The sequence below is a fragment of the Corella eumyota genome, chromosome 3 (genome assembly GCF_963082875.1).
Source record: "Corella eumyota chromosome 3, kaCorEumy4.1, whole genome shotgun sequence".
NCBI classification, from domain to species: Eukaryota; Metazoa; Chordata; class Ascidiacea; order Phlebobranchia; family Corellidae; genus Corella; species Corella eumyota.
The window spans coordinates 2,421,721-2,448,120 of record NC_137492.1 but is presented as its reverse complement, the minus strand read 5'-3'; the positions used below and the strand labels follow the sequence as shown (position 1 = coordinate 2,448,120).

Genomic DNA, 26,400 nt, shown 5'->3' with positions numbered 1-26,400 from the left:
AGGCGCTTTAAATATTATAAAAAAGAAAAAAGGTAATAAGTAAATTAAATTTTATGTATAAAAGGCTATAAAATATTTTAACAACTTTTTTTTTAAACCTTTATTTTTTGTTATTTAAATGCACAACTTATTTAACAAAATCACTTTTTATTACAAACCTTATTTTCCACTTGAGGAATAATTTTCTTCACGAAAGCAAAAACAAGAAAAAAAATTAAAACAAAAATTAAATAAAAAGGTCAAAATTTTTAGGAGTAAAAAACTTACGGGTGAGCTTCCAGTAACAGTGGGTCCCCCATCAACAGAAAGATCCCCCATTCTCATACTTCTTGAAACTCGGACTGTGTGCCAATCATTCAAACTTACTTGGTCTATACTCCTATAACCATAAATAAAATTTTGTTTTTAATTTTATTAATTTTCGATATGAGAAAGTGGATTTACTAGCGCGCACATAAAAAATGTCTGGTACTCCAACATTGACTTACGTGTTTTTTTAAAGAGTTTTATTTTAAATAAAACTAATTGTAATTTTTTGGCAATTAACCCGTTTATTGTTTTTATTTTGGCTTGGCAGGCATTTATAGCACCTTACTCAAGATTGTTATAACATAAAGGCTGTGGGGATAAAAAAAGACTTCATGTAGTAAGGTCAACCAATCTAACTAACTACACCATGCTGTTGGTTTAACAATGAAGATTTCAAACCTTTTTTAAATAAATTTAAAAAATATTAAAAGTTATGCTAACCTTAATTTTGCCATTCCTTGTCCTAAGTCGTACATAAACTCAACATATCCTTCAATTAAATTAAGTGCAATAAAATCTCCTTCCCTTCCTTGGCTCTTCTGTGAGTTATAAAAGATTAAACCTAAACAAAATCATTTTTTTAAAGCTTAATTTAAAGAATATTGCAATAACCAAGTTAAATGACAATTTTTTAAACAACCAAAAATTTAAATTGAAATAACGTTCCAAAAAAAAAAGTTTAAAATTGATTTTCGATGACTTTTTTAAATATTTTGACATTTTAACTATTTTTTATAAACACTAGATTTTTTTTAAACATTACAAAATAAATTTAAAAAAAATTTAATCTTTTTTTACCATCTGGTTGGCTTGTGTAAAACAAAACCTCGATTGACATTTCACTCTTCACTGATTTTCCCAATGAATCAAACGACATGTAAGAATCTTGAGCAAAAGCTGGCATGAAAGAAGGACCACTCACACTAGCCTTGCTTTCTTCTGTGATTTAAAACATGTTTTTTATACTTTTTATTCAACTTAAAATAACATAAAAATGAATTACATTCGCAAATTTCTGATTTTTAATAAAAATATTTGCCAAATAAAAATACACAAAAAAACTTAATTAATTTTTACACCATTTAAATTACCATTAAACCATTAAAAACCACTACTTACCAGATTGACACAAAGAGCCAGATCGTCCTGGAGGGCATTTACAAACGTAACCATCATTGTTATTTTTGGCCACACAAGTCGATGACTCGTGGCAGTTATGCGTGGCACATGGGTCAGGTTTCGTGGCAGCTTTTTCACAAAAGTCACCTAAAAATAATTAACATAAATTAATTATTTTTTCAAATTTTAACCATTTAAATTTTTTTATAAATTGTGATTTTTTTACCTTCAAACTTTGGTTTACATTCACACTTATTGGTGTAAACATTATTTCTCTGCGTGATAAAACAATTTGCATCGTTCTCACATTTGTTCGGATAACATGGTGAACCACTACATTCAGCCAGTCTAAAAAAATAAAAAAACTTATATTTTATTTAAAAATACAAAATGTAAGCTAAATATGCTGACTTTTTGGCTATGTAAAGTTGGCTTCTCATTTCAAAAATAATTTATAACTTGAGTTAGGCACTATAAACAGAAGAAACTCATTCTAAGCCAACATCAGTAGCTTAATTATCAAGCAATTATATTCTACAATATCCCAAACTGTCAACTCGAAACTGGGTCGAGGTAACTAATGTTACTCTATGTTCAGGACATGAAATGGACTTTCCCACATTAAAAATAAAAAAAGGATGTTTAAGTTTGTTACAATACCTGTGAGATTCAATACATTGATGTGACGATGAGTTAAGACCGAGGGGAGAATCATTTATTGAAACATGACGAATACAACCTGTCAGTCCCTTTTCAACACCTGACTGTTTTTGCATTCTAAAAATATTTAAATAAAGTCAATTAATTCTCTTTTTTACATTTATTTATTTATTTATGATGTAAAAAGGTCAACTTCATGACCTAAACATAGAGTAACATCAGTTATCCCAACCTAGTCTCCAGTTGCCTGTGCCAGTTTGGAATATTGAGTTGCTGATTAAGTGCTGACTCAGCAGAAGTTCATACTCTTTATAGCACCTTACTTAGGAGTGCTACAGCATATGAGCAGTGGGGATCAAACAAAGAACCTCATGTAGTGAAGACAAGGGTTCTAGTCACTACATCATGTTGTTGTAGTGTTTTTTAAAAAAAATATATTTAAAAAAAATGTTATTATTTTTTTTACCTATCTTGTAAGGTGTAACTCAAACCCCCAATAAAAACGTTTGTGTCCAGATTTAAACCAGAGTGACCTCCTGGGGAAGTCCCTTGTATAGGACTATCAGAGTCAAGCTAAAAGAAAACAATTTTGTTAGTAATAAAACAGATTCAAATATCAAAAAAAAATTAAAAAAAGATTTTTTACCCTGAACAGTCCATCTCTTCTGCTTCTTCTGGCAAATATATCGTGCCATTGTCCATCATTCACCGTTCTTCTGGTTCTTAATATGAGTGGTCCTGACCCAGTGTTAAATCTATTTAGAACATGAGAATATTCATTATTTTTATCCTCAATAAATAAATAATAAATCTTAATATTATGCAGCTTAGTAGACAGAATAAATATGTATGTATGTTTAATTTATAGGCCTACAAAATAGATAAAACTGCTGTTTGTGGTGCGCAGGCAGATATAAGTTGTAATGCAACAAAAGTTACCTGAATTCAACCAAGCCGTTCTTAATTGCAAGGGAAATGAAATCTCCATCAGCTGAAGATTGACCGGAATAAAAAAGAAGACCTTCAGGGTCAAATGTTTTAAAACTTATTGTGATAGTAATGGCACTTAAGGCATCAACTCTAGGAAATTCAGCGTACGAAGCACCTCCAAATTGAGGTACAGACCATTCAACGTCTAAAAGAATTTAAAAGGTTTCAAACCCTAAAATCAGATTTTAAATGTAGATATTTTTAAACTTAAAAAATTATAGATTTTCATTTCTGATTTAGAACAAATATAGTTGGTACACAAATAGTGGACAAACTTTAAAAAAATTCAAAGTACAACATTACTGAACAGAAACACATGATACATATTAAATTGAACATACTTTTAAACTTGTTTAAAAATTTGATATTTTAGTTTAATATTTTGTCTACACTGTCTTTTAAAGTTGCTTCTAAAACACACTAACCTTCCATATAATCTGATGCATTTCCAAAAGTGGGAATTTCTTGATTTTTGTCATCTAAAATCAAAGAAAAAAATTTTAAAAATTTTGACAAGTTTTTATAATTCCATGCTAACAGTGCACATGCAACACAAACATTCAATATTATAAATGGGTTAGTTTGATACATAAGCAAAATGGGTACACAAAGAAAAATAAAAACACAACAAAAAAAACAAAAGTTGATCTTAACAAAAAAATATAATATAAAAACACACTTTAAATTTTCTTCCTTCACATTATTATCACATAGTATACACACATAAAAAATCATATACAGTCAAAAAAACAAATTTTGATTCTCAAAAACACTCAAACTTCGCACTCAAACTCATTTTCAAAATACTTACCCTGTTTCTTTACTGTTTTGGACTCTAATTGGTCCAATTCATCTCCCCATGCTGATACATACGGCCAATCATGGACAAGCATATTTTCAATTCCTAAATTCAAAGCCTTTCTCACTTAATAGTGTAACTTGCAGGTAATGTGGCAATCTTATTACTCCCCTCACTAACTTTAATGTTTGTCTAACTAGGTTAGCTGGGTTAGTTGAAAAAAGCAAAGCAAAAGGGCAAAAGTTTTCTACTTAAGTTAAAGGTTTGTAAATAAAGATGATTTTTTTAGGTTTAAAAAATTAGTTTTTTAGTTTTTGACAGTAGTTTAAATTTTAAAGAAATTTTGTTAAGTTGAAAGAGTATGTAAGAATAAGGTGTTAATATGTTCAATTTTTAAAACTAAGAGAACGTTATTTCACCAGAATTTAAGAACACCGAAAAATTTTGTAAAGAATTTGCTTAAAAATTAGTTATAAAATGTGCAATTAATTTTAGCAATATTAATATTATAATAGATGAATTAAAAATGATTTTGCTACTAAATGTGATAAAATTTATGTGAATGCAAAAATTTAATGTGAATTTTAAATGAATAAAAATGAAAATTACTATTTTTAAAATAAACGATTAATTATGTTTTTTAATTAGATTCAAGCATGGTATCTATTGGTTTTGTAATTAAGACTGCCACATTATAATCTGCAATTGTTACAGCAATTAAGTGAAAAATCACAATCAGACGCGTAAAATATTTCTACTTCAGCCCACCAACTACCAGAGAATATCACATTCATACAGACAAAACTGAATTGATTAGACTTTGAATCAAAGCAAAAAAAATAAAAGCACAACAACATGAAATGAAAAGCAATGCCAAGCAAAGAAAAAGCAGTTTTCGTCCTGAGTTTTTTGTTTCTTTACTTTAAAAATAAACTTGAAAAATTATTAGGATGATATTTATTACATAAAAAATGAATTTTTGAATGAAGGATATATAATAAGTGAAAAATTAATTGAGAAAAAACGAAAAAAAATTGTTCTAATCTTAAAATTAAATCTATACCATTAACTTATATATGTTTAATTAATTAGAACACAATATAGGGCATGCAGAATAGAAAACACCAAAACTTAAAAAGTAAAATTATAAAAACTAGAATAATTTTACAACCTCTATAGTTAGTGTAAAAAAACTAAAAATATTATTATTAAAAAGTTAAATAAAATCATTATTAATTAATATTATACAAATATATGTTTATAGGTAAATATTAAAACATTAACAGTTTAGAAAATTTAATATAAATGTAATATAAAAAGTCTTTTGAAAAAATACAATGATAAATTACAACACATTTCATACAGATTTAGTTATAAATAAAAATTTGATAAAAATGCTGAAAAATTTTAATTTAAAAACAACTTTATGGTTTTGTGGTATATATAAAACAACCTAATGTTTTTTTACAATAAAAAGTAGTAAACTAGTTTATCAAAATATATATAATCCTAAAAATGCTGTTTTTATTTTTTTGGTATTTACAAAATAAAATATTTAAAATTTACTTTTTAAAAAAATCTCAACTTAAAAAAGAGAAATTTTTTGTTAAAAAATCTGTTATAAAAATTTACAAAAGTAAATTAGTCTTGAACTTTAGTCTTTTAGTTAAAAAAAACAAAAATCCTAGTCCACACGTTAGTTACTTTCAAACAAAAACCATGCCATTACCTCCTTTTAAGAGGTCGTACCTGTAGATTTGATCAGTTCAAATTGGTGTTCGTCATCGGACAGCGAATTTAGCGTGTCCTGAACCAAATTGCCATCAGCGTTGGGTGATAATTGAATGTTGTATTTTACGATGACCCCAGTATTCCATGCAAACCAGCCTGGGGACACAAATGAGGTGATACTGACCGATTGGACTTTACCTGTCAACTCAGGGGAGTTAACCAGTCTCATAATCTAAAAAAGTAAAAAATATAATTTTAAACTAAATTAAAAATACAGGCAGCATTAAGTAGTTGTCGAAACATTTTCGTTAACTACATAGAGTGCTGGGTTTGATCCCCACTGCCAGCAACATCTGTGCCCTTAAGTAAGGCGCTATAAACAGTCTAAACTCCTGCTGAGCTAACACTTAATCAGCAGTTTAATTATTGCTTAACCGTAATCTATATTTTCCCGAACTGCACAAACTGACTCGAGACTGGGTTAGGGTAACAGATGTTGCTCTATGTTTGGGTCATGAAATCTACCTTCCAAAATTAAGGATAAATGAATGTTAAGATAGAATAAGTGTATGCAAGTTATAAGAAAAACTTCTAAACGCTTTTAAAAAAAATTGAAATTTTACCTCAGTTTCAAGATGGCTGCTATATTCCCCAAATAATTCAGAATCAGGATCTTTCAAAACGTCGCTGTATGATAAACTCACACCGTCGGCTTCATCAAATTTTGCTTTTCCAGTGTAAAGAACAGGTGCTAAGTAACAAAAACAAAATTAAAACAATAAAAAACAGTGTAACAATATACAGCCTTAAAGACACTTAAGAAAAGATACCATAGACATTTTAAAGAAGCAAAAAAATACTTCATGTTTTTTAAATTAAAAAATAAACCCTAAAATGGAAAATTTTAAATATTTTTATTAGTTTGAAAGTATATTTCATGCGTGGCACATTTATGTCATCTGCACATTTATGTCACAACATCGGCACATTTATGTCACGATATTGACACATTCATCTCACCCTTGAACCATAAGTTTAATGTTAACTGTAACAATATCCAATGGACTAATGAACAGGATGATAAGCAAGCAACAAAAATGAATGAATTATGAATAAAATTTAATGAATAAAATGGTAGATATAATGCGAAGAGCCTTTGTCCGAGTATCGCAAAAAAAATTAGCATAAAGTTTAATAAAGTTAAATACTATTAAATCTAAATTTTTATTATTTTTTATAAAAACTAGAACTTACAGATTTTTTAAAGTCTTTAATATTTTAATATTAAATCTTTAATTTTTTATAATATTTCAATCTTACCCTCAGTTGGGGTTTCGTTTCCACTCAGTGTAGAAGTTGTATGAACAGTAGTTCCCTAATATATAAAAAATAAAATCACAAATATAACAAAGCTTACTAGACAAAATAGAACTGGCAGCATAATATAGTGTCAGAACAATCTGCTTTACTACATAAGGTCCTGGGTTCAATCCCCACTGCTCAAATGTTGTAGTAAATGTTGCGTTTAGGTCATATAGTTAAATTTCCCAGATTGAGGATAAATAAGTGTAAAGAAAAAAACATATGAGCTTCTAATATAAAATAGGTGTTTTTTTTTTGGAGCTCGTGTAAATATTTTTTTTTTGGAGCTCGTGTAAATATTTGTTAAAATATTAGAAGAATAAAATATTTTACCTCATTTACCTCTGCCATGCTCCCGTCTCCAGAGCTTTCCTCACAATCTTCATCATCACTATACATGCAACCTCCGCTACCTTTAAAAAAATTAAGATAACTAAAAATCAGTTTTTGGGACAATTTGTTGCATTTTAAATACCAAGCATTTTTTGTTAAGTTAAATTATTTTAATTTTGATAAATTCTGGTAAAAAAATGTTTTTTTAACCTTCGGAATTTGAATCCAATGTTGTGGTAGGTCCTGGTTCAGCAGATGGTATTGGTGATAAATCTGGTTTACCTGGTGTTACTGGTGCGGGAGATGGTGTTGACATTGGTTCAGGCTCTGGTTCTGGTGCAGAAGACGGTGTTACAACTGGTTCGGGCTTTGGTTCTGGTGCAGAAGATGGTGTTACTACTGGTTCAGGCTCTGGTTCCGGAGATGGTTCTGGTTCTGGTTCAGGCACCACAGATGGTTCGATACTGGTTGACATATCTGGTTTACTATGCATTACTGGTTCAGTTACAGCTGGTGTACTGGTTCTCATGGTTATTTTTGGTGGTGTTTTCAGGGTTGTTGGAGGAACAGTTGTTCTAAGAGCTTGTTCCATTTTTACCAAATCTTAAAATAAGAAAATTAATTTTTTTGAAATTATTTTTTTAAGGATTATAAAATAAAAGCCTTACCTTTACATGACATATTCGCGGCCACTTGGACAGTAAAACCTTGCCTACAAGCAATCACTTTCATTTGGCATTCATCTGCATAAGTTATTCCATCACTACCACAAACCTGATGACAAAAAAGAACTTTAATTTATCCTCAAAATTAATGTCGTTATTTTATTGAAACTAGCAATACAAATTTATGTATTTAAATGTTTTATATTTTTAAAATTTGAGTAATACACTTTTTTGTTAATTATATTTTTGTGATTAATATATTGTAACACTTATAGCTTTAACATGATATTAGTTAAGTTAAAATTGTTTAACTAGGTTTAAATTTAAAGTGAAAATGGTGACCCATGCTTGCTACAGCATGCAACAACTTGCCTTGATAAGTGAACACTGTGTATTAAAAAAAAAATTAAGTTACTGCTAAAAGATAATTTTTTAGACAACAATATAAATTTAAAAAAAAGGCTATAATATATTTTGTAAGAATTTTTTTACAAAGTACAACAGAAATGATGCCATGCTACATAAATTTAAAATAAGCAAATCAAACAACAAAAATTTAAAAAAATTTTAAATCTGAATTTTTACTTACAGGATTTCCTTTATAATTGTCACAAGAGCTTAACGATGGACACTGACATTCATAATTTCCACTATTCACCATAACACATTTCATTCCATTCTTACAGTTTAATTTATAGCAGGAGTCTGATACCAAGGGCTCTGTAAGAAAAATACAACATAAAATCACATCATATATATTCATGGTATATTCTTATTTATTTATCCTCGATGTAGAAAGGCTGGCTTCACAGCCTAAACATAAGATAACAGATATTACCACAACCCAGTCTCTAGTTGACTTTGGCAGTTTTAAATATTATTTTTACTAATGTTAATTAACCTTTGACATTAGGAATTAAACCCAGGACCTTGTGTAGTAAAGCCAAGTGTTCAAATTCCTACACTTTTCCGCTATTACGCTTTTTTTTAAATACCAAACTTACCAGCAATTTCGCAAACAGATGCAGTGACCCAAGAGTCATCGGATAAACAGTTTGTACATTTTATCCCAGTTACTCCTTTCTTACAACTACATCTTCCAGTCATTTGGTTGCAATCTTCCCTTGTTGAACCATATTCATGACATCTGCAAGCTAAATTAAATTTTTTTTTTATTTATTTATCCTCGATGTGAGAAGGTTAACTTCACGACCCAAACATAGAGTAACAACTGTTACACCAACCCAGTCTTGATGTGCCTTTGGCAGTTCGAAATATTATAAATTATAATTGCCTGGTAATTATGCTGCTGGTTAAGTGTTGTCTCAGCAGTGATTTGTATATAGTGCCCTACTAAGGGCTCTACAGCATAAGGGCAGTGGGGATCAAACTTCAGTTTTTGAGATACTATTATTAAGTGTCTAGCAATGGGATTTTAATATTAATGCAAAAAATACAAAATAATTTTTTTTAAATTACAAAAACTTTTTATGTAAAAATATTAAGTTTTGTAACCCCTAATCACTTACCCATGCATCCTGCAATATCTCCCTGAGCAACAGCTCTAAAGTTCCAGTAGCCAGGTTTGCAGCTATCACAATGCCTTCCACCTACCCCAGGTTTACAAACACATTGACCTGTGCTTGGGTCGCAGGTTTTCTCATAGGAGCCATACATGTTACAACCACATTTCTCTGAAAAAATTAAGTTAAAAAGTTAAGTAATTTTTTAAAATTAAAAACCATTTTTTAGACAAATAAACAATAAGTTAAATTTTCAGGAAATTTTTTTAATTTTTTTTCTTCAAAAATTTTCTTTCATTTTCTTAAATTTAAACACATTTTTTTTAAATTAAATTATAACGTTACCTGGACACCCACTTTGAGCAACCCCTGTTGCCATAGTTTTGTTGTCCGCACAACAACCATATCTACTAGCACTACACATAGCTAAAAAACATAAAATGTTCAAATTTTTAATAATTTAGTACAACAAAATTTTAGTCAGATAAATGTACAACTAAGTTTTAATATGTTTAATTATTCATATGCTGCTTTTCAATTTTAAAATAAAATCTAAATAGATTTGACATAAAACATTTTTAAATTAATTTTTACCTTTGCATGAACCCTGGCTTGCCACTTTAATCATTTTCTGAAGTTTGCATTTATCTTTGTTAAGTTCACAAACCCCTGCATAGGTTACCCCATTTGAACCACATACTTGGTTGGCTCTGTAGAAGTTTAAAAATTACAAAGTTTATGAATTTAAAAAGAAAAAAAGTTAATATTAGGTATTAATATTTTAAAATGGGCGATTTTTTTAGAGGGGAACGTTTACCCCACCAAGTAAGAAAATAACCCCAAAACTTTTAAAGTAGTAATCCCATACGGTCCCCATAATGCCCCACCAAATAAAAACCCCAACTTTCCAAAAAATAACTTACGATGGGGGACAAACAACGTCGGGACAAATACAGCCACTATCTTCATCATCAACTGTGCTGGCACAACTGCCACCAAACTTACAGTTACAACTATCATCCCCTCCATCCCCAGACATCTCATCGTCATCACCCTCATCTAAAAAATAAGAAAAATGGTTAATTTTTTTAAAATTATTTTTCAACAAAGTTTTTTTCATAGTAATCATATTTAATTTTAAAATATCCAGAATAATTTTTTACAAGATTAATAAAACTTTAACTTACCACATGGCCCTGAATGAACAACAGTTATATCAGTTTGAGCATTGCATCCTGCCACCACCATTTTACAGTGATTATCGTAAGTATTTCCATCACTGGCACAAACCTTTGATACTGTCTCAACACACTAAAAATACAAAGTTTAAATAAAAAATAAGAAAAAAAAGGAAAAAAAAGAGTTTTTTATTTATCGTGATGTGGGAGAGTCAACTTCGCCACCTAAACATACAGTGAAATTTTCTACTCCAACCCAGTCTTGAGTTGCCTTTGGCATATTAACGATTAAAAAATAGCATAAATAGGATGATTGAACTTACCACAGTTGGACAAACACAGGTATTTCCTTGTGCATTAACCTCACATTGAGCTCCATGCCAGCATTTTACATCATCACATTGACTCGCTGAAATATTAAAAATAAAAGAAAAACATTTATTTTTTTATCCTTTAAAACAAGATTTTTTTACTATAAATTATAAGATTTTGAGCTTACCACATGGCTCTGTTGCTCCTATAGTTAATGTAGAACTAAACATACAGTTATGTCTGTGGAGTTCACATGCAGATCTAGAACAAATATAAAGTATTCAGTACTAAAATATATATATAATAAAGCTTAGTGGATATATGTATGTCCAATTTATAGGCCTACAAAATAAAGTGCCCAGGTATATTATTGCAAACAAATATTAGTTAAGAGTTGTGACCATATTACAACAATTTAAATTTAAATCCTGCCATAGAGCAAGCAATCTACTAGTATATGACATTTTTTTTGAATTCTAGTAATTTATATATTTTTATCTATTTAAAAATAACTTTTTTTTATTTCAAATGGTAAAAAAAAATTTATTTTCTTACCTAAATGTTTGGCCATCACTTGCACAAACCGGTTTATACTGGTCATTACAGGTTATACATTTACATGAAGGTTGTCCATTTGTTACAATACAAGCTGTACCTGGTGTGCTACAACCTCCTATACTTGAGCATAAGTCAGTTGGAGGGTCTATAAATGTAGACAATTAATTTAAAATTTTGTAAAAAATGTAAATTTATCTTAAAATCCAGTTAGTGCAAAGAAAATAATTCAATTTAGATAATTTTTTTTGTAAATTTGACTTACCTTATCTTATTTGCTTGATGTTTAATAGATATTATAATTTAAAAATAAACATTTATGTATGATATGGACAAAATACCATTTTTATTATGTAAATAAAAATAAACAATATGGCGGAACATATTGTTGTAATGAAATATGGGACAGATAATACAATCAACAAAAAGACAGGATGACATACTTATCAAACTTTTATTTTAATTTTTTTGTGTTGGGGTTTTTAGATGTGCCATTCAGGTAAAAGACTAACCTATTTCTTAACTTAAAGTTTGTTTTATTAAAAACTATATGTTTTTGTAAAAACTTATCCTCGGTGTGAGAAGGCTGTTTTTTTAGACTAAACATGAAGTAACTTTTGTTACCTTGACTGAATCTTAAGTTGACTTTGAAAGTTTGGAATATTTTAAATTATTATAGTTCAAAAATTAATCTGCTGATTAAGTATTGGCTCAGCAGGAGTTCATACTGTTTATAGCGCCTTACTCAAGTGCGCTTCAACTTGAGGGCAGTGGGAATCAAACCACTGGCCTCATGTAGTAAAGCCAAAAGTTTTAACCACTACACAAAGTCAAATATAAAGGTACTTAACCTAAAAATAGAAACTTTTTATTAAAAATAGTATAAAAAAGTGCCTACCTTGACACATATCAATAAAATTCAACTGCTGTTGATCTTTACACGTCGTTTTTCTTGAAGCAACTTGATTCACAAACATAAGAGGTTCATTGTTTCCAGTACTTGCTAGTTTACAAGCATGAGTTACTGATAAGCGGTTGGGATCGCCGATATTATCACAAGAACAAGTTGCTGTGAAATTTCTGTTGGTTTTAGTGATGTGACAGACTTGACCGTAATCACATTGCTTTTGTAGACAAACATCTAATAAAAATTAAATTTTTAATAAAAAAAAAATGTTTTTATAAAACATTATTATACAATACCGGCAGCATGGTGCAGTGGTAAGAACACTTGCTACACCACCATGAGGTCATGGGTTCAAACACCACTGCTCTCATTCTGTAGCGCCCTTAAGTAAGGCACTATAAACGGTATGAACTCCTGCTTAGCCAGCACTTAATCAGCAGTATAATTATCGGGCAATTATAATCTATAATATCCCAAACTTCTACAGGCAACTCGAGACTAGGTCGGAGTAACTGATGTTACTTTATGTTTTTTCTAATGTTGTTCTACAAGTATTAAAAAATGGCTTAAATAAAAACCATATTGTTTTACTTTTAACTTACCTTCTACAATTAGGTCATCTTTCGGATCTCGATTAACCACAAATTTGATGCCATCAGCTTTCCCGGCAATAATAACGGCTCCAATCAAGGGGTCAAATAGTTGTTCGTACACCCACCCTGACATTTGACCTGGGTCATCGAACGCTGTGATTGGTTCAGAAGACGTGGAAGCATAAGCTCTAGAAAAACAATTTTTTAAACGTTTATTTAAAAGCAAAAAAAAATGATATTTCTACTTTAAGTTAAAAATAGAAAACCTGAAAATTAATATTGCGCTTCCTTTTCGTACATTAGTGACCGCAAACTCTCCGATCATTTGTCCGGTTGTTTCATCTTTCATGTTCATCAAATTCTAAAAAAATTAAACAAAATTTTGTGAGTTTTTTGACAACATAAAAATCTCTTATATTAAAAACAATTAAAAATCTAAATACTTTAAAGGTCAAAATTAAAAAATTAAAGGTTTTTTATTCTCAAAATTAAAGGTTTTTTATTCTCAAAATTAAAGGTTTTTTATTCTCAAAATAAAAGGTTTTTTATTCTTACGTCATTAACATCTTTTGCGAATCTTTTTACAAAGTTTTTAAATTCTTTATTTTTTGGATTACAATCTCCGGGGCAACTTGGTTGATCAGCAATACTTACAGAACCCCTCACCAAAGTCATCTCTATAAAAAAATACATTTTTGTAACAGATTCTACATAAATAGTTCATTAGGTCAGTCATATAGGTAGTTAGTTTTTATTAGATAACTATAGAACTTAAAATTTCCATATTGTTTTTTCTATTGCTTATAATAAATTTAAAATATAGTTTTATGTTTAACACAATGTTAAAGGTTTTATTTATTTTATATATATGAAATCTTATTAACAACATATTAATCACCTTTTTTAGCCGGACAATTTCCATCAGCAATAACAGTTACATTCCTTGTTGTTTTGCAATTAAGACTAAAAAGTAAATATTTCGTTTATTAAAAATTAATTGTTAAATTGAAATATTTGATGTTTTATTGTATTTAATATAAATATGATTTGGAAAAAGTCAACTACAGGGCCTAAAAATAGAGTAACATCAGTTACTTAGACCCAGTCTCTAGTTGCCTTGAAAGTTTTTGATTCTATTGAGTATATTACCCGATAATTAAACTATCAAAAGGTTTTTTGCTCGGCAAAAGTTTATATTGCTTATAGCACTTTACTTAAGGACTCTACAGCCTAAAATCAGTTGGGATCAAACCAAGGGTCTCATGTAATAAATCCATTTGTTTTAACCACTTCACTTCATCATCAACATTAATTATATTTAAATACAGACATTATTCCTACCTTAATATAGCACATTCACTTTCATAAGTATTTCCGTCAGAACCACAAACCAACCCAACAGAATCAGAACATTCGATATTCGAACAACATTCTGATAACCCTGCTGGGTTTATGCTGCATATTCCGTCACATGTTTTAATAAATGATTGGCTTTCATCATCATAAACATCGCATGGGTCTAAATATTAATAGTTGGGTTTATTTTTAAGGTAAGTTGAATTTAATTTTAAGTTGAATTTAAGAGTTTTGAGTTCGGTTCACATTGCTTTATTGAATCCAAAAACATAATTTTTGTAAATAGCTAACTAATTTGGAGATAAGGTGTTGACATAGTTGGTGTTTATACCGCTTATAGCACAATATCTTAGAGGACTACAGTATGAGAGCAGTGGGAATCGAACCCTGAACCCCATGTTATTTTACAAAAAATTATAATTTTTTTTTGATAAATTATCATTTAAAACCGAAAATATCTTACCGCAAGATGACGCTCGCACGACCGTAATTTTCCTCCCGTTTATACAACTCGACCTCCGCAAATCGCATTTAGTTCTGTACGTGTTCTGGTCGGATCCACAAACCGGTGCCGTCAGAATATGATCGCATGTCGGACACACGCAAGATGGCGTGCGAGAGCCGTCCGTACCTACATCGACGACACAAACTGCTGCGTTCTCGCAACGAGTAGCCTCACAAACTAAAGTATCCACGACTGGGTCTGTTGTAAATAAGTTAAAAAACGTTAAATTATTAAAATCTTTTAAATCTAACAATAATTTCATAAAAAAATGACAAATTTTTTTCTAAAAAGGACCTATTTGTATGAATCAGTGCTAATTTATTTACAAAAAACGGGTATTTCAACTAGATTAAATCTTATATTTATGAAAATAAATTCACCCACGCGGTGATATTACTACAAACTACTCAATTAAATTAAACTTTGAATCAGCACAACACCAATTATTCCACACCTTGCATGACATCAGTGCAACTACATCGAAAAATCAAATTTTAATAAGTTCCGTCTAGTTAGGACAAAAAATGAAAAATCTTTAATAAAAATGACAAAAACCTGCAAAAATTTGATGGAGTCTTTAAGATATGACCTTATTTGTATTTTAATATTTAATAGTAGGTTGGCTTTTAATGATATTTTAAATAAAAGTCAAGGCAGGTGCGTTAGAAATTGTGTCAAATTAACGACTTTTATTTTGCCGACACAAAAAAGGATTTTCTAAAGATATCCTGTCCCAAAATTTAAGTAAAAAAAACTCGCCGGGAACTCGGGAAATAAGGAAATCGTTAAACACGAAATTAAGTTTCTATTGATAGCAATAAAAAAAAAACTTTTATATTTTCAGGATGCGATAATGTTCGGGCAGGATTTGTAAATTAACTGGGCGGGAGCATGTTATAATTACATCATTATTCCATGTCTGTGATGTCATAAAGGGAAACATGGTCCAATGGCCACGCAGGGCAAGCGAAAAAAATTTTAAAAACAATATTTTTACGTTATTTTAAAAACTTAAATTTGCTAAATTTTGTATAAAAAAATTGTAAAAACTAATATTTATCGTAAAAATCTTTAATTTAAAATTGTAGCTACTAAAACCCATGCAAACTACATAAAACAACACTTAACTACCGCACAAAAAATCAGAAAACGAGAAAAAAATTAATTCGAAATCTAAAATTAAAATATCATAAAAAAATCTTAACTAAAAACCTATTTTTCAGGTTTTCATACAATATTAACAATCACAAAAAACAATCACAGAACACCAATCTAACAATAGCAACTACAACAGCAACAACAACGAAACTACAAAGCACCTTTATTACAAGCCTTTGTATTTTTGTCTTTTCCAATACAGTCAGGACCTGAAATTCGATGAAATTTTAACCACATTTTTGTAACTTTCACATGTAAATGTTTACTATATTAACTCCTTAGTTTTTACCAAGTAATATTAATACCCCTTTAATATAGTTATAAATAACTAAGTGTTAAAAGAATTAAACAGTAAGTTTAAATTTATACTAAATGTATATTAAAAAAAAATTAAAAATTGTGAGTGAATTTTAATAGTAAAAATTATATTTTTTATTAGGTTATAATTAAATTATTCTTTTTTTTATTTGGACCATCGATAAATTAATTATACAACTTAATAATTTGTCATATTAATCATTATAAAATGGACTAATTAACCGGTAATTAATAATGGTTTATAACGTTTTTATTGCCTTAAAAATAAAGGGTTTACTATACAGGCCCTTTATTGAAACAAAAAATAACAAAACAAAAATAAATTAAAATGTCCTAAAATTAAATATAAAAACCTGACATAAAATTTAAATTTTCAAATTTTCTTACCACAAGCGCTTTGAGATGCGGTCCTAATTCGTTTTTGAATCGAGCATTGTGCTGCCTTCAATCTACACTCGTTCGGGTAAGTTATCCCATTTGACCCACAAACTGGGGCGAATAAATCATCTTCGCCCTGCCCCGTACACTCGACCGCAGGACACACACATGTGGCTGTGTTGTTGATATTTTGGCAAGTCGAACCATAACCACAAAGTACTTCGTTACATGGATCTACAGATATCAGGTTATGTTATATTTATTTATTCTTTATATAGGAAAGTCTACTTTACGACCTAAACATAGAGTAACATTTGTTACCCCGACCCAGTCTCGAGTTGCCTTTGACAGTTTGGGATATTATAGATTGTAATTGCCCGATAATGTTGCTGCTGATTAAGTGCTGGCTCAGCAAGAGTTTGTATCGTTTATAACGTCTTACTCAATATTCAAATGATATATTTAACATGATAAAACTAGTTGTTAAAAAATAGAACATATATTTATTTTTAAATATTATAGTCCGCGATAATGTTATAATACATAAACCAGTATGGTATATGTATTAACGTGATGCTTTTAGGCAGGAATGTTGTGCTCTAATTTTTAACATAATTTAAAATTCTACGGGCGCATAGTCTTGCGCCAAAATTTGGTTAAGCTAAAATAAATAGAGCGAAGAGTTTGGCATATTTAAGCCAGCAACTGCATTGATCAGGAAATAAATCTGAGTTCGTTAATCAAAAATTTAGACAAATCAAAAAAAATTTACCGATTATTTTCTTCGGCTGTTCGATGATCTTTTTACCTAAAAACACAAAAAACATGAATTTAAGCGAAAGACAAAGACTTGGGTTTTGCACAGCTGGGGCGCTGAGTGAAATTCTTTAATTCTAATGCAAAGAAAACTAAAACCAAGCACGTAAAATTGACAAAAAATCGAAAAAAATTGAAGTAAAAAATAGGTCAAAAAATGAATTCGTAAATCAGCTTTTTAACTTTTCCAACCATTTTAAAATGGTAACCCAATTTTTTCATGTAAAATTTAAGTACATTTTAAGCATGTTTTAGGTACACACATTAAAAGAACAATAAAAAAACAAAATTTTTAGTTTAAAATTACAAAGTAGTTCCAATTTAAAAATGCGCCAAAATTGAACTCAAATTTTTGGCTAAATTTGATGTTTTACTTTAGTTCCAATATCAACACTAAGTTTTAAGATACATAAGCTGTGAGTAAATACTACAAAACCCCTTTTACAAAGTGTCGAAATGCGTTTGCTCGGTATATTTAAACAAAACGCGGTCGTGAGGTCACTTTGGTTGATTTGCGTTCACTTTTCTTGTGGTTCTGGCAGAATGGGTTTGCCGGTAAAACAGGGCCAAAAAAGAAACAGTTAAAAAGTTACCCGAACTGCAGATAATTAGTGAAAGTAAAAACACAACCCTTTGCCATCTGTGTACGCTTACAAATGCCCTTACATTTAATTTAAACTATGTCGCTTTAAAGCGTTTTTCGTCGGGAAACAGTTGATCCCCTTTAATTCTGTTTATTTAGGTAAAGATTGGGTTTGGGGATTATGTGGTTAATATAATTACAACGTTGAAACGCTGGGTGACAGGGGGTGAACAACAAATAGCTTTAACGCACTGCGAATTTTATTCAAAAATTCGTCAAAAAAAAATTTTAAAGCAAATATTTTGAAAAAAAAATCAAAATATTTTATAATAATTATTCAAATTTTAAAAACTTTTTATTTAATCCTAAAATAGTAATATTATACACACACCTACTATTTAAAACAGGTTTAAAAAAAACGGATTTTACACCTGAATAACCACGCAATAACAAACCAGCATATAAAACATACAAAAACACCAATATATTAAACAAGTTAGTAATATTAAATCTACTTTTAAGCCATATATATATTATCTTAAACACCTAGGTTTAAACTGTGTTATAGTAATGGTAAAATAGTTATTAGGACTTACTGTACCGTGGACTAATAATACAGTAGTGTTATAATTGGGCCTGTTTTAAAAATATTTTTTAATAATAAATAAACTTTATATAAAATAAATCTTATACGTCAAGCTATTAAAATATGAGGTTCGAAATTTTTGTTTATTTTTTCTGTGTTTTGCTTTGAAAAGAATTTTGGCGTTCAAATTTTGCGCGTAATTTAGCTTTTATTAAACATGACATTTAACAAAATAAATATTATTTAAAAATATTTTTTAAAAAGTTATCAATTTAAATTATAAAGACTATTATGAACACTTATTAAGAATTTGAAAAAATTAAAAATAAATACAGCTAAAGTGTAAAACTGTTTTTCAGGTAATATAAAAAATACATAATTATTAGCATTGCCCTTTTTAATTTGTATGTGTTATTTAAATACTAATATTTAACCCCTTTATTTATTGATGCCAGGTGTTTCAAAATGTCAATAAAAGTGTAAAGACTAGAAACGAGGGAAACCAAATAAGCGACTTCCTAATTAAAATACTCGAATTTAATCCCCCACATTTAAAGTGTTAAGGTATTTAGACCTAATAGTTAATTAAACTTCAACTTGGGGTTGTTTTTCTTTTATTAAGAACAGTTTAGTGGCTTTGGGAAGCTGTAAACGTCGCGCCAAGGTAACTTTACCTTTAATTTTTAATCGATTTTTTTGTAAATCTTTTTATTTACTCGATCGAGCGTATCATTAGAAATACAATATAAGTTTTTGTTTAGCCGTGTGTCAGACCTTGGCTTTGTGACGTCATATACGGGATTGTGGTGCAGACGTTTGGTGCTAACACTGGTAAAGCGATACCCGTAACTTTACAAAACATTACAAAATATAAAAGCGATTCTTGTTAGGTTTCGAAAGCCAAAAACATGAATTATTGAAACCTAAATATTACACCACCTTAGCCTCTTGACTGAGCAATGAACTGTGTACTAAATTTTAACCTAATTCTTAAGAACAGTCTCGTGTTGATCCTTAGAAAATGACATCATAGTAAAAACGGGTTTTAAATTTTTGATACTATTACGAAATTTATATAAATAATTAATTCGTACTATGGGAAATTGAAATCTAATAAACTGAAGTCAGTCAAGTCTTGGCAAATTTAGGCATCTTAATCAAGGCTCTGTATGTTAATATTTGATTTGATTACATAGACATGCTTGTTTATTTTAATTCCCCAGACAATTATATAAAGTATGTTGCGTATAATTAGTTTAATTTTGTTACATGGTTTGGCTTTATAATATTAAGGAACAAAATACAAATATGGCATTGACTTTATGGTATTAAAATTTTCCAAAAACATGAAATATTAATTGGTTTTATCAATTAGCTAGTGAATATTAAAATATTAGGAGTTTACGTGTAAATTTGGTAAATTTAAATTATAATAATAAGGGCTAGCTGTCTATATCAAACAATTTATTATATTTAATGCATTTTTAACACTAAAAAGCAACAATACAAAAAAAATTGCCAAAAAATTAACATTTAAATTTCAAAGTTTTGAGCACACTTAAATTGCTTGCGATAAACTGTTGTTTGATATCACAATATACCTGCTTCACTTAATCTTTATACTAACACAAATTCAAGATACCTTACCACGTGTGTTGTTAAGCTATTTAGTATTTACATATATTAAAACGTATATTAGAAGCTTAATATGGGATAACGCTAAGCCATAAGTTTTTATTTTTTTTCGTAAGTTGTATAGTTTAGGTTAAATTGAATGATGTTAATGTAATTTTATTGGTTAAGAGAATATGTGATTTGTTTTGATGTAAATAGGTTTATAATTATGTCGTGTACCTTGAAGGAGGCTACAAAATGCTCGATTAAATTCAAATTATTTAATTTAAAAAAGTTTAAAAAAAAATTTAAAAAAATAAATCAAAACATTTACATTAAATCAAAAGTTAAATAAAATATACCTTTTTTAATTTAATTTGTCAAGTTTATTTTTTTTAATTTAAAAAAATAAAAATAAAATTAAAATATTTACAGACCTATCGTAAACTTTTTAGTAATTTTTGCGTAGTAAATTTTTCCCCAGAGAAAAAGGTTTCTAGTGTTTAAGTAAATTAAGTTGATCAATTTAAAGTGAAAAATCGAAATCTAAAGCCGATAATTCAATTAAATTATTGATTATCGGAACGCCAGTTTAGCCTATCCATTTAACGCAAAAATATTGGCTTTTTAAAGCTTCAATAAAGATAATTTATTGAAATTAGGCATTTTTTCTTTAAAATAAATACTATTGTTTTATTAAGTAGTACAAAAAAATTTATAAAATTTAAACCGCCCTTTTTATAAAAAAAAAAAAAAAATGAATAATTTAATATTGTAATAATCACATATATAATAAAAACACGTTGTTAACTTGTATAACTAGTTCTTACATATATATGATTAACAAACACGTGTTTTTTATATTACAATATATCAACCTCTATAATATAGCAGCGAAATTTTATAAGTTAGAAAACCTGTTACCAATAAAAAATTTATAAAATTATTACAAAAATTTTTCTTAAATAATTTTTTTAAAAATTCGAAGTATTTTTCCTGGCATGTAATATATTAAAAAGTAATTAAATTTAACGCTATTTTAAATAGGTTAACGTTTAAGATGCCTTTAAAAAGTAATTTATATTATCTCAATTTTACGACGGTATTTCGCCATATACTTAAAGGTTAATCTTTATTGCCTAATATTAATTTTATTACATAATTAAATTTTGTAAGAGTGAGTGCGCATAATGTAATTTTATTTTCTTAGGCTGCATAATATCTGTTTTAACATTTGTGTAAACAAAAAACGCATTTAAAGTTTGAGATATTAAATATTAACTTCGCTAACAATGGCAGTAAAATTTTAAAAGATTGAAAAAAATTGGATCACTTGTGTTTTAAGGTCCTTTCCAATTTGCCTTTTTTGTAAGGTATATATTTATATATTATTTATGTTGCTTAACCGAGTCGTAAAAACACTTGCTACACCACACATGAGGTTCAATCCCCACTGATCTCATGCTGTAGCGCCCTTGAGCAGGCGCTATAAACGGTAAGAACTCCTGCTCAGCTAGCACTTAATCAGCAGTATAATTATTAGGCAATTATATTCTATATAATATCCCAAACTGCCTTTTCCACATTGAGGATAAAGAGATATACAAAAAAAATACTCTAATTGCCTTCATAGAAAAAAGTTTTTTTTTTTTAATTCCAAAGTTAAGACAATAGGTTAACCAACTAGTAATATAACCTACCATGCCTAATTTACTTAAAAATTTTTACAATAAACCGATATTTTAATCGATCGTTCGTTCCCAAAATCGTTATAACTTTGTTATATGTAAAATGCATTGACATAACCAAGACATTCGGCGCCAAAATGACTAAAATTTAGAAGTGTTACAGACATGATAAACGGTTAACTTTTAATTGGAAATTATTTTTAAAGTCGCGTGTGTTTTAAAGTATTATAAAAACACAACATGTAATTATATTAACTTTAAAACATAATCATTTATGAATAGAAGACAATATTTCTATATATACCAAATACCAAATTACATATATTGTTATATAGAGTAAAAAAAGCTTTGCTAAGGTAACTAATCCATCAACAAAAGCGTAAAAAAACTCTAAAATACTCCCCATAAACTTGTTAAGTTATTTACTTTCATATCTTAAAGGGCGTGACGATATAATTATAACTCGGACAATGAGGATCAGTCTGTTACGGAAGGAGAAAGCGAACAATAAAAATAAATTGAAAAGTCGTTGAAACAAATGTCGACTGGCATTTTTGTCCGGCTATAAAGCGCATATCAATTTCTTTACATTAGGTTTATGGCAAGCAAGTGGTCATAAAGCAACCGACGAGACCTCTTTTAAAAGGTCGTCGACTTTGGAAGGTTTTTATTCAATAGAAAGTTGACAAAATATTGGAACACAATTAAATGTTGGCTGACTGTCCGACAACTTTATAGACGTAAATATATGGGTCGCACATTTAAGTTATGTCCAAATGTAACATAATAAGCTGTTTAATGTGTCATTAATTTTTATATAAATTCTAGGCATTTTTCCCACATATTTTTATGTATAGATTAGTGCGTGAAATTATATATTTTATGATTTGTCAAAATAAAGGTAAAATCGTGGTTTTATGTAACTTCTTGAAATTTAAAACAAATTCTTAAGTTAAATTTTTGAGTAATATTGACCTTATAATAAATAATTTTTTTTTATTAGAAATATAATAAATCGTTGCGCGTTTTATTGGAAAAGGGAGTTCACCTAAAAATCGTAGCATTTTTTTTTCAAGTAATACTTGATAAGAATTTCTGAAAAATTGATTTTTCTTATTAAATATTTGGAAGATTACAAATTAATATCTTGACCTTGTTATGTAATACTTTGTAAAGATGGATTTAACTTTTGACATGTTTATAAAATATTGGAATAATTATTTTAAACCGTCAAAAATTAGAGTTTCCAATTCAAAAAAAAATGTTATATATTTTTTATTTTTGTTTTATTTTAAATTTAAAAATTGTAAAACCTAAAAATGTAAACAAGTTGTTAAAGAAACAACACAGTCTTAACTTAAGTCGTGTAAAGTATTTGTGCTACTTCTTCATCGCGTTTTGTTCATTTGAAATCTGATCCGGGATTATTTGTTCAATCGTCTTTGTAGGTTAGAACCAGTGACTTTATAATCTCATTAAGTTTACTTTGATTGTACGAAAAAGATGACGTCACCATTTAAACTGACATTTACTAATTAGAAGTTTTAATTAAAGACGATTTAATTCGCACCAATATGTTAATTTTATGGTAAATAACAGTAAGTGTTACGCGATAATTGAGGGCAATTATAAACCTATATTCGTTCTATTAACGCTATGGTTATTCTTGAAAAAAATTGAACCTAAAATTGGGTAAAAATTATCCTACATTTAAGTTGTTATTATTCTTATATTATATATATAAAAAAAAACAAAAACCTACAGAAATGGACTTTCCAAAATGGTTTGTTAAAACAAAAAAGAACGAATTACGTAATCCTAATTTTAGGCACATAAAAGGAATACTCAAGACGCCCTTTCTAAACAAAAATCGAATAAACGAACCTAAGTCGGGGCTAAAATAGACAATCCTTACAAATATGTTTTCGAGAGTTAAACAAACCTACTGAGCCAGACCTAAAGAATTTTCTGTGTGCTTAAAACAGGCAATGTGTATTCTAAACTAATATCCCAAAAGACACAATGATATAATTGCAAGTAAAGGGTATACAACGGCCCTATGCGCTTTATTTAGTTTATGACAGCCTTATTTAGAATAAAATTTAGGTTTTTTAATATTTTTTTGATGTTTAAGCATCACAAATGCGCTCAAGCATAAGGTATTAAACATACAAGAAGAGACATAACAATTTGAAAAAACTTTCTCAACTTGAGATTTCTTTTTGAGGACCACACAGTAGTTTAAACTACGATTAATCTTCAATGTTTTAGTAAAACTGTCGACTAATCGGCAGACGGATGCAGGCCACCATGAAAATGTGTTTGTGTCGTAACAAATGATCAATTGTGATAATGTCACGTGGGCAGGGATTAGAAAAAGTTGTCAATTTTTAGATTTTTACGTTTTTTTTTCTGGGTGTAAAATTTTTGTGATGACAATTTTAATATTTTAAGTAAACATTTTTGGCTAAATATTTACATAAATTTATTTTCGATTTAACTAAGTCTAAATATTTAACGTTTTCAAATACCATAAACCCTAAGAGATAACAACGATATCATACCAGAATAAAATCAAATTTAAAAACAATATTAAAAAAATTTTAGATTTGAATTTTACAATTTAACGACAAAAAATTAAATTTTAACTTGGCAAAAATCTTGATGTAAATGCAGAACGTTAAAAAACAATCAGCAAAAAATATTTTCATTCGGAATTTGGCGAAATATTTCTTCTATTCAGATCCTTTCTTGCGTTTTATTAAACAAACAATATAAATACCATAAAAACCTTAACAACGGACATAAAATACAAAACACAAAATAATTTAAAACCCGATTTTGCAAAATTTACGGCGTGAAATTTTGAAAAATATAAACCTAATAAAAGTTGATATTATTTTCCCAGCATGATATTACAATTCAGCAGAAAAAATTAAACCTCGGGACCCATTAAATTGCTTTACAATACACGAGATAAAATCGTATTTACAGATAAACTAAATCCTTAAAAAAACGTTGCCATATAGGGTGAACGCACGGAAAATTCACGCGAAATTTTCAACCAATATTCGGGCATGGCTTGAAGGCATAGTTCAACGTATATTCACGACACAGTCCTAAGTAAATTACATATTTTAACAGGTGGCAATTTCGAGCCCGTATCAACGATTTAAAGGTAGCCTAAGTAACACTTAGTTAAGAATGATATCCTACAAATCCCTAAGTATAGATTACATAGGACTGAAAGCAATCCGTTTCCGACTGTAAACCCAGTTGTATCCTATATATATATACTGTTAATATTATCCGGGATGAAATTTAAGAGGGTAAGTTGTCAAGTGGGGGCAAAGGGTAACATAAAGGGGGTAAATTTATTGCCTTAAAACCCCTACTTAAACGTGGAAGTATAATTGAAGAAGGGTTACTATACAATTTGTTAATTATTTATATTTTTAGCTAATTTATTAGAAAATAAGACAATCCCCTATTGTATATTGTAACAAAAGGATTTTTTAATAAATATTTTATAGGCCTATCCAACTTTTATATATTTAAATAAAATATATATTTTTTTATATAAAATCCTATATATATTTGAAACAGTAAATTTGAGATATTTTTTCCAATTATAACCACTCCAACAACAAATTGCCCAATTAGCAGGTTAAAAACATCGCCATTTAATTACCATTAAAGTAATTGGCACCCAATTAAGTACACTTATAAAACCACTTTATATCAAATTCGTTACATCTTTATAAAATTTCGTACAAAACTTTTTTGATTTTCTCATAGATTTCAAAGTTATAATTGGTTATAATTAAATGTATATCGCACATAATTTTCGCCCGCAAAAATGCCCTAAAAGACATTTCTATATTTTAAATTTATACGTTTATGTATTTAAAGTTAAAAAATTATTATTGAGAATTGCAAAAAATGATCAGAATTTCGAAATTTTTTATTTAATTTTGTGAGATCGTAAAATATATTATATAAGACGTCATAAAAAATTAAATCACGAAATCGTCACTTTTATTACCGGAGGCGATTTATAAAATACATCAAACAAAAATTAAGCAATTCCCTTGCCAAGAAAATCACCAATTTAACCAGCAATTAATTTTAAAGTGCATTTTTACCAGAAAATATGAACCGCATAAAAAATTTCGGGAATTGGAAATTATTCATAAAGTACATAACATGACGAATGTTACATAGGCTTATCATCACTTAAATATCACATTTGTTTAAATAGAAGTCGCCTTAAACACGTGGTATTGGAATTGTGGCATGTTTAAAAAGCGTAGGGAGGTTTGAATACGCAAACTTTACGCCTACGAGATTCTAGCTAATTTT

The 26,400-nt window shown here is 28.7% G+C and overlaps 1 protein-coding gene across 7 annotated transcripts in view; it reads right to left on the bottom strand.

Annotated features, from left to right (window-relative positions):
* LOC145744592 (agrin-like) overlaps positions 1-26,400 on the bottom strand; it is a 31,950-nt gene that overhangs the window by 3,726 nt on the left and 1,824 nt on the right. For 2 of the 7 annotated variants that reach the window (XM_082562473.1, XM_082562480.1), the window contains exons 4-41: positions 17,524-17,559; positions 16,761-16,985; positions 16,217-16,264; positions 14,856-15,095; positions 14,378-14,555; positions 13,935-13,999; positions 13,592-13,713; positions 13,303-13,397; positions 13,046-13,224; positions 12,435-12,677; positions 11,537-11,684; positions 11,169-11,242; positions 10,993-11,078; positions 10,679-10,802; positions 10,415-10,550; positions 10,086-10,201; positions 9,837-9,917; positions 9,498-9,662; positions 8,973-9,122; positions 8,558-8,688; positions 8,341-8,355; positions 7,972-8,077; positions 7,514-7,906; positions 7,304-7,383; positions 6,929-6,983; positions 6,232-6,359; positions 5,627-5,840; positions 3,890-3,982; positions 3,504-3,557; positions 3,028-3,223; positions 2,735-2,843; positions 2,555-2,661; positions 2,089-2,205; positions 1,655-1,776; positions 1,429-1,575; positions 1,108-1,248; positions 751-871; positions 268-379 (exon numbers count right to left, since the gene is read on the bottom strand). In XM_082562473.1, the coding sequence (XP_082418599.1) occupies positions 268-379; positions 751-871; positions 1,108-1,248; positions 1,429-1,575; positions 1,655-1,776; positions 2,089-2,205; positions 2,555-2,661; positions 2,735-2,843; positions 3,028-3,223; positions 3,504-3,557; positions 3,890-3,982; positions 5,627-5,840; positions 6,232-6,359; positions 6,929-6,983; positions 7,304-7,383; positions 7,514-7,906; positions 7,972-8,077; positions 8,341-8,355; positions 8,558-8,688; positions 8,973-9,122; positions 9,498-9,662; positions 9,837-9,917; positions 10,086-10,201; positions 10,415-10,550; positions 10,679-10,802; positions 10,993-11,078; positions 11,169-11,242; positions 11,537-11,684; positions 12,435-12,677; positions 13,046-13,224; positions 13,303-13,397; positions 13,592-13,713; positions 13,935-13,999; positions 14,378-14,555; positions 14,856-15,095; positions 16,217-16,264; positions 16,761-16,985; positions 17,524-17,559 (4,952 nt within the window). The remainder of the gene's footprint in view (positions 1-267; positions 380-750; positions 872-1,107; positions 1,249-1,428; positions 1,576-1,654; positions 1,777-2,088; positions 2,206-2,554; positions 2,662-2,734; positions 2,844-3,027; positions 3,224-3,503; positions 3,558-3,889; positions 3,983-5,626; positions 5,841-6,231; positions 6,360-6,928; positions 6,984-7,303; positions 7,384-7,513; positions 7,907-7,971; positions 8,078-8,340; positions 8,356-8,557; positions 8,689-8,972; positions 9,123-9,497; positions 9,663-9,836; positions 9,918-10,085; positions 10,202-10,414; positions 10,551-10,678; positions 10,803-10,992; positions 11,079-11,168; positions 11,243-11,536; positions 11,685-12,434; positions 12,678-13,045; positions 13,225-13,302; positions 13,398-13,591; positions 13,714-13,934; positions 14,000-14,377; positions 14,556-14,855; positions 15,096-16,216; positions 16,265-16,760; positions 16,986-17,523; positions 17,560-26,400) is intronic. The other 5 variants (XM_082562474.1, XM_082562478.1, XM_082562479.1 and 2 more) reach the window with 5 other exon arrangements.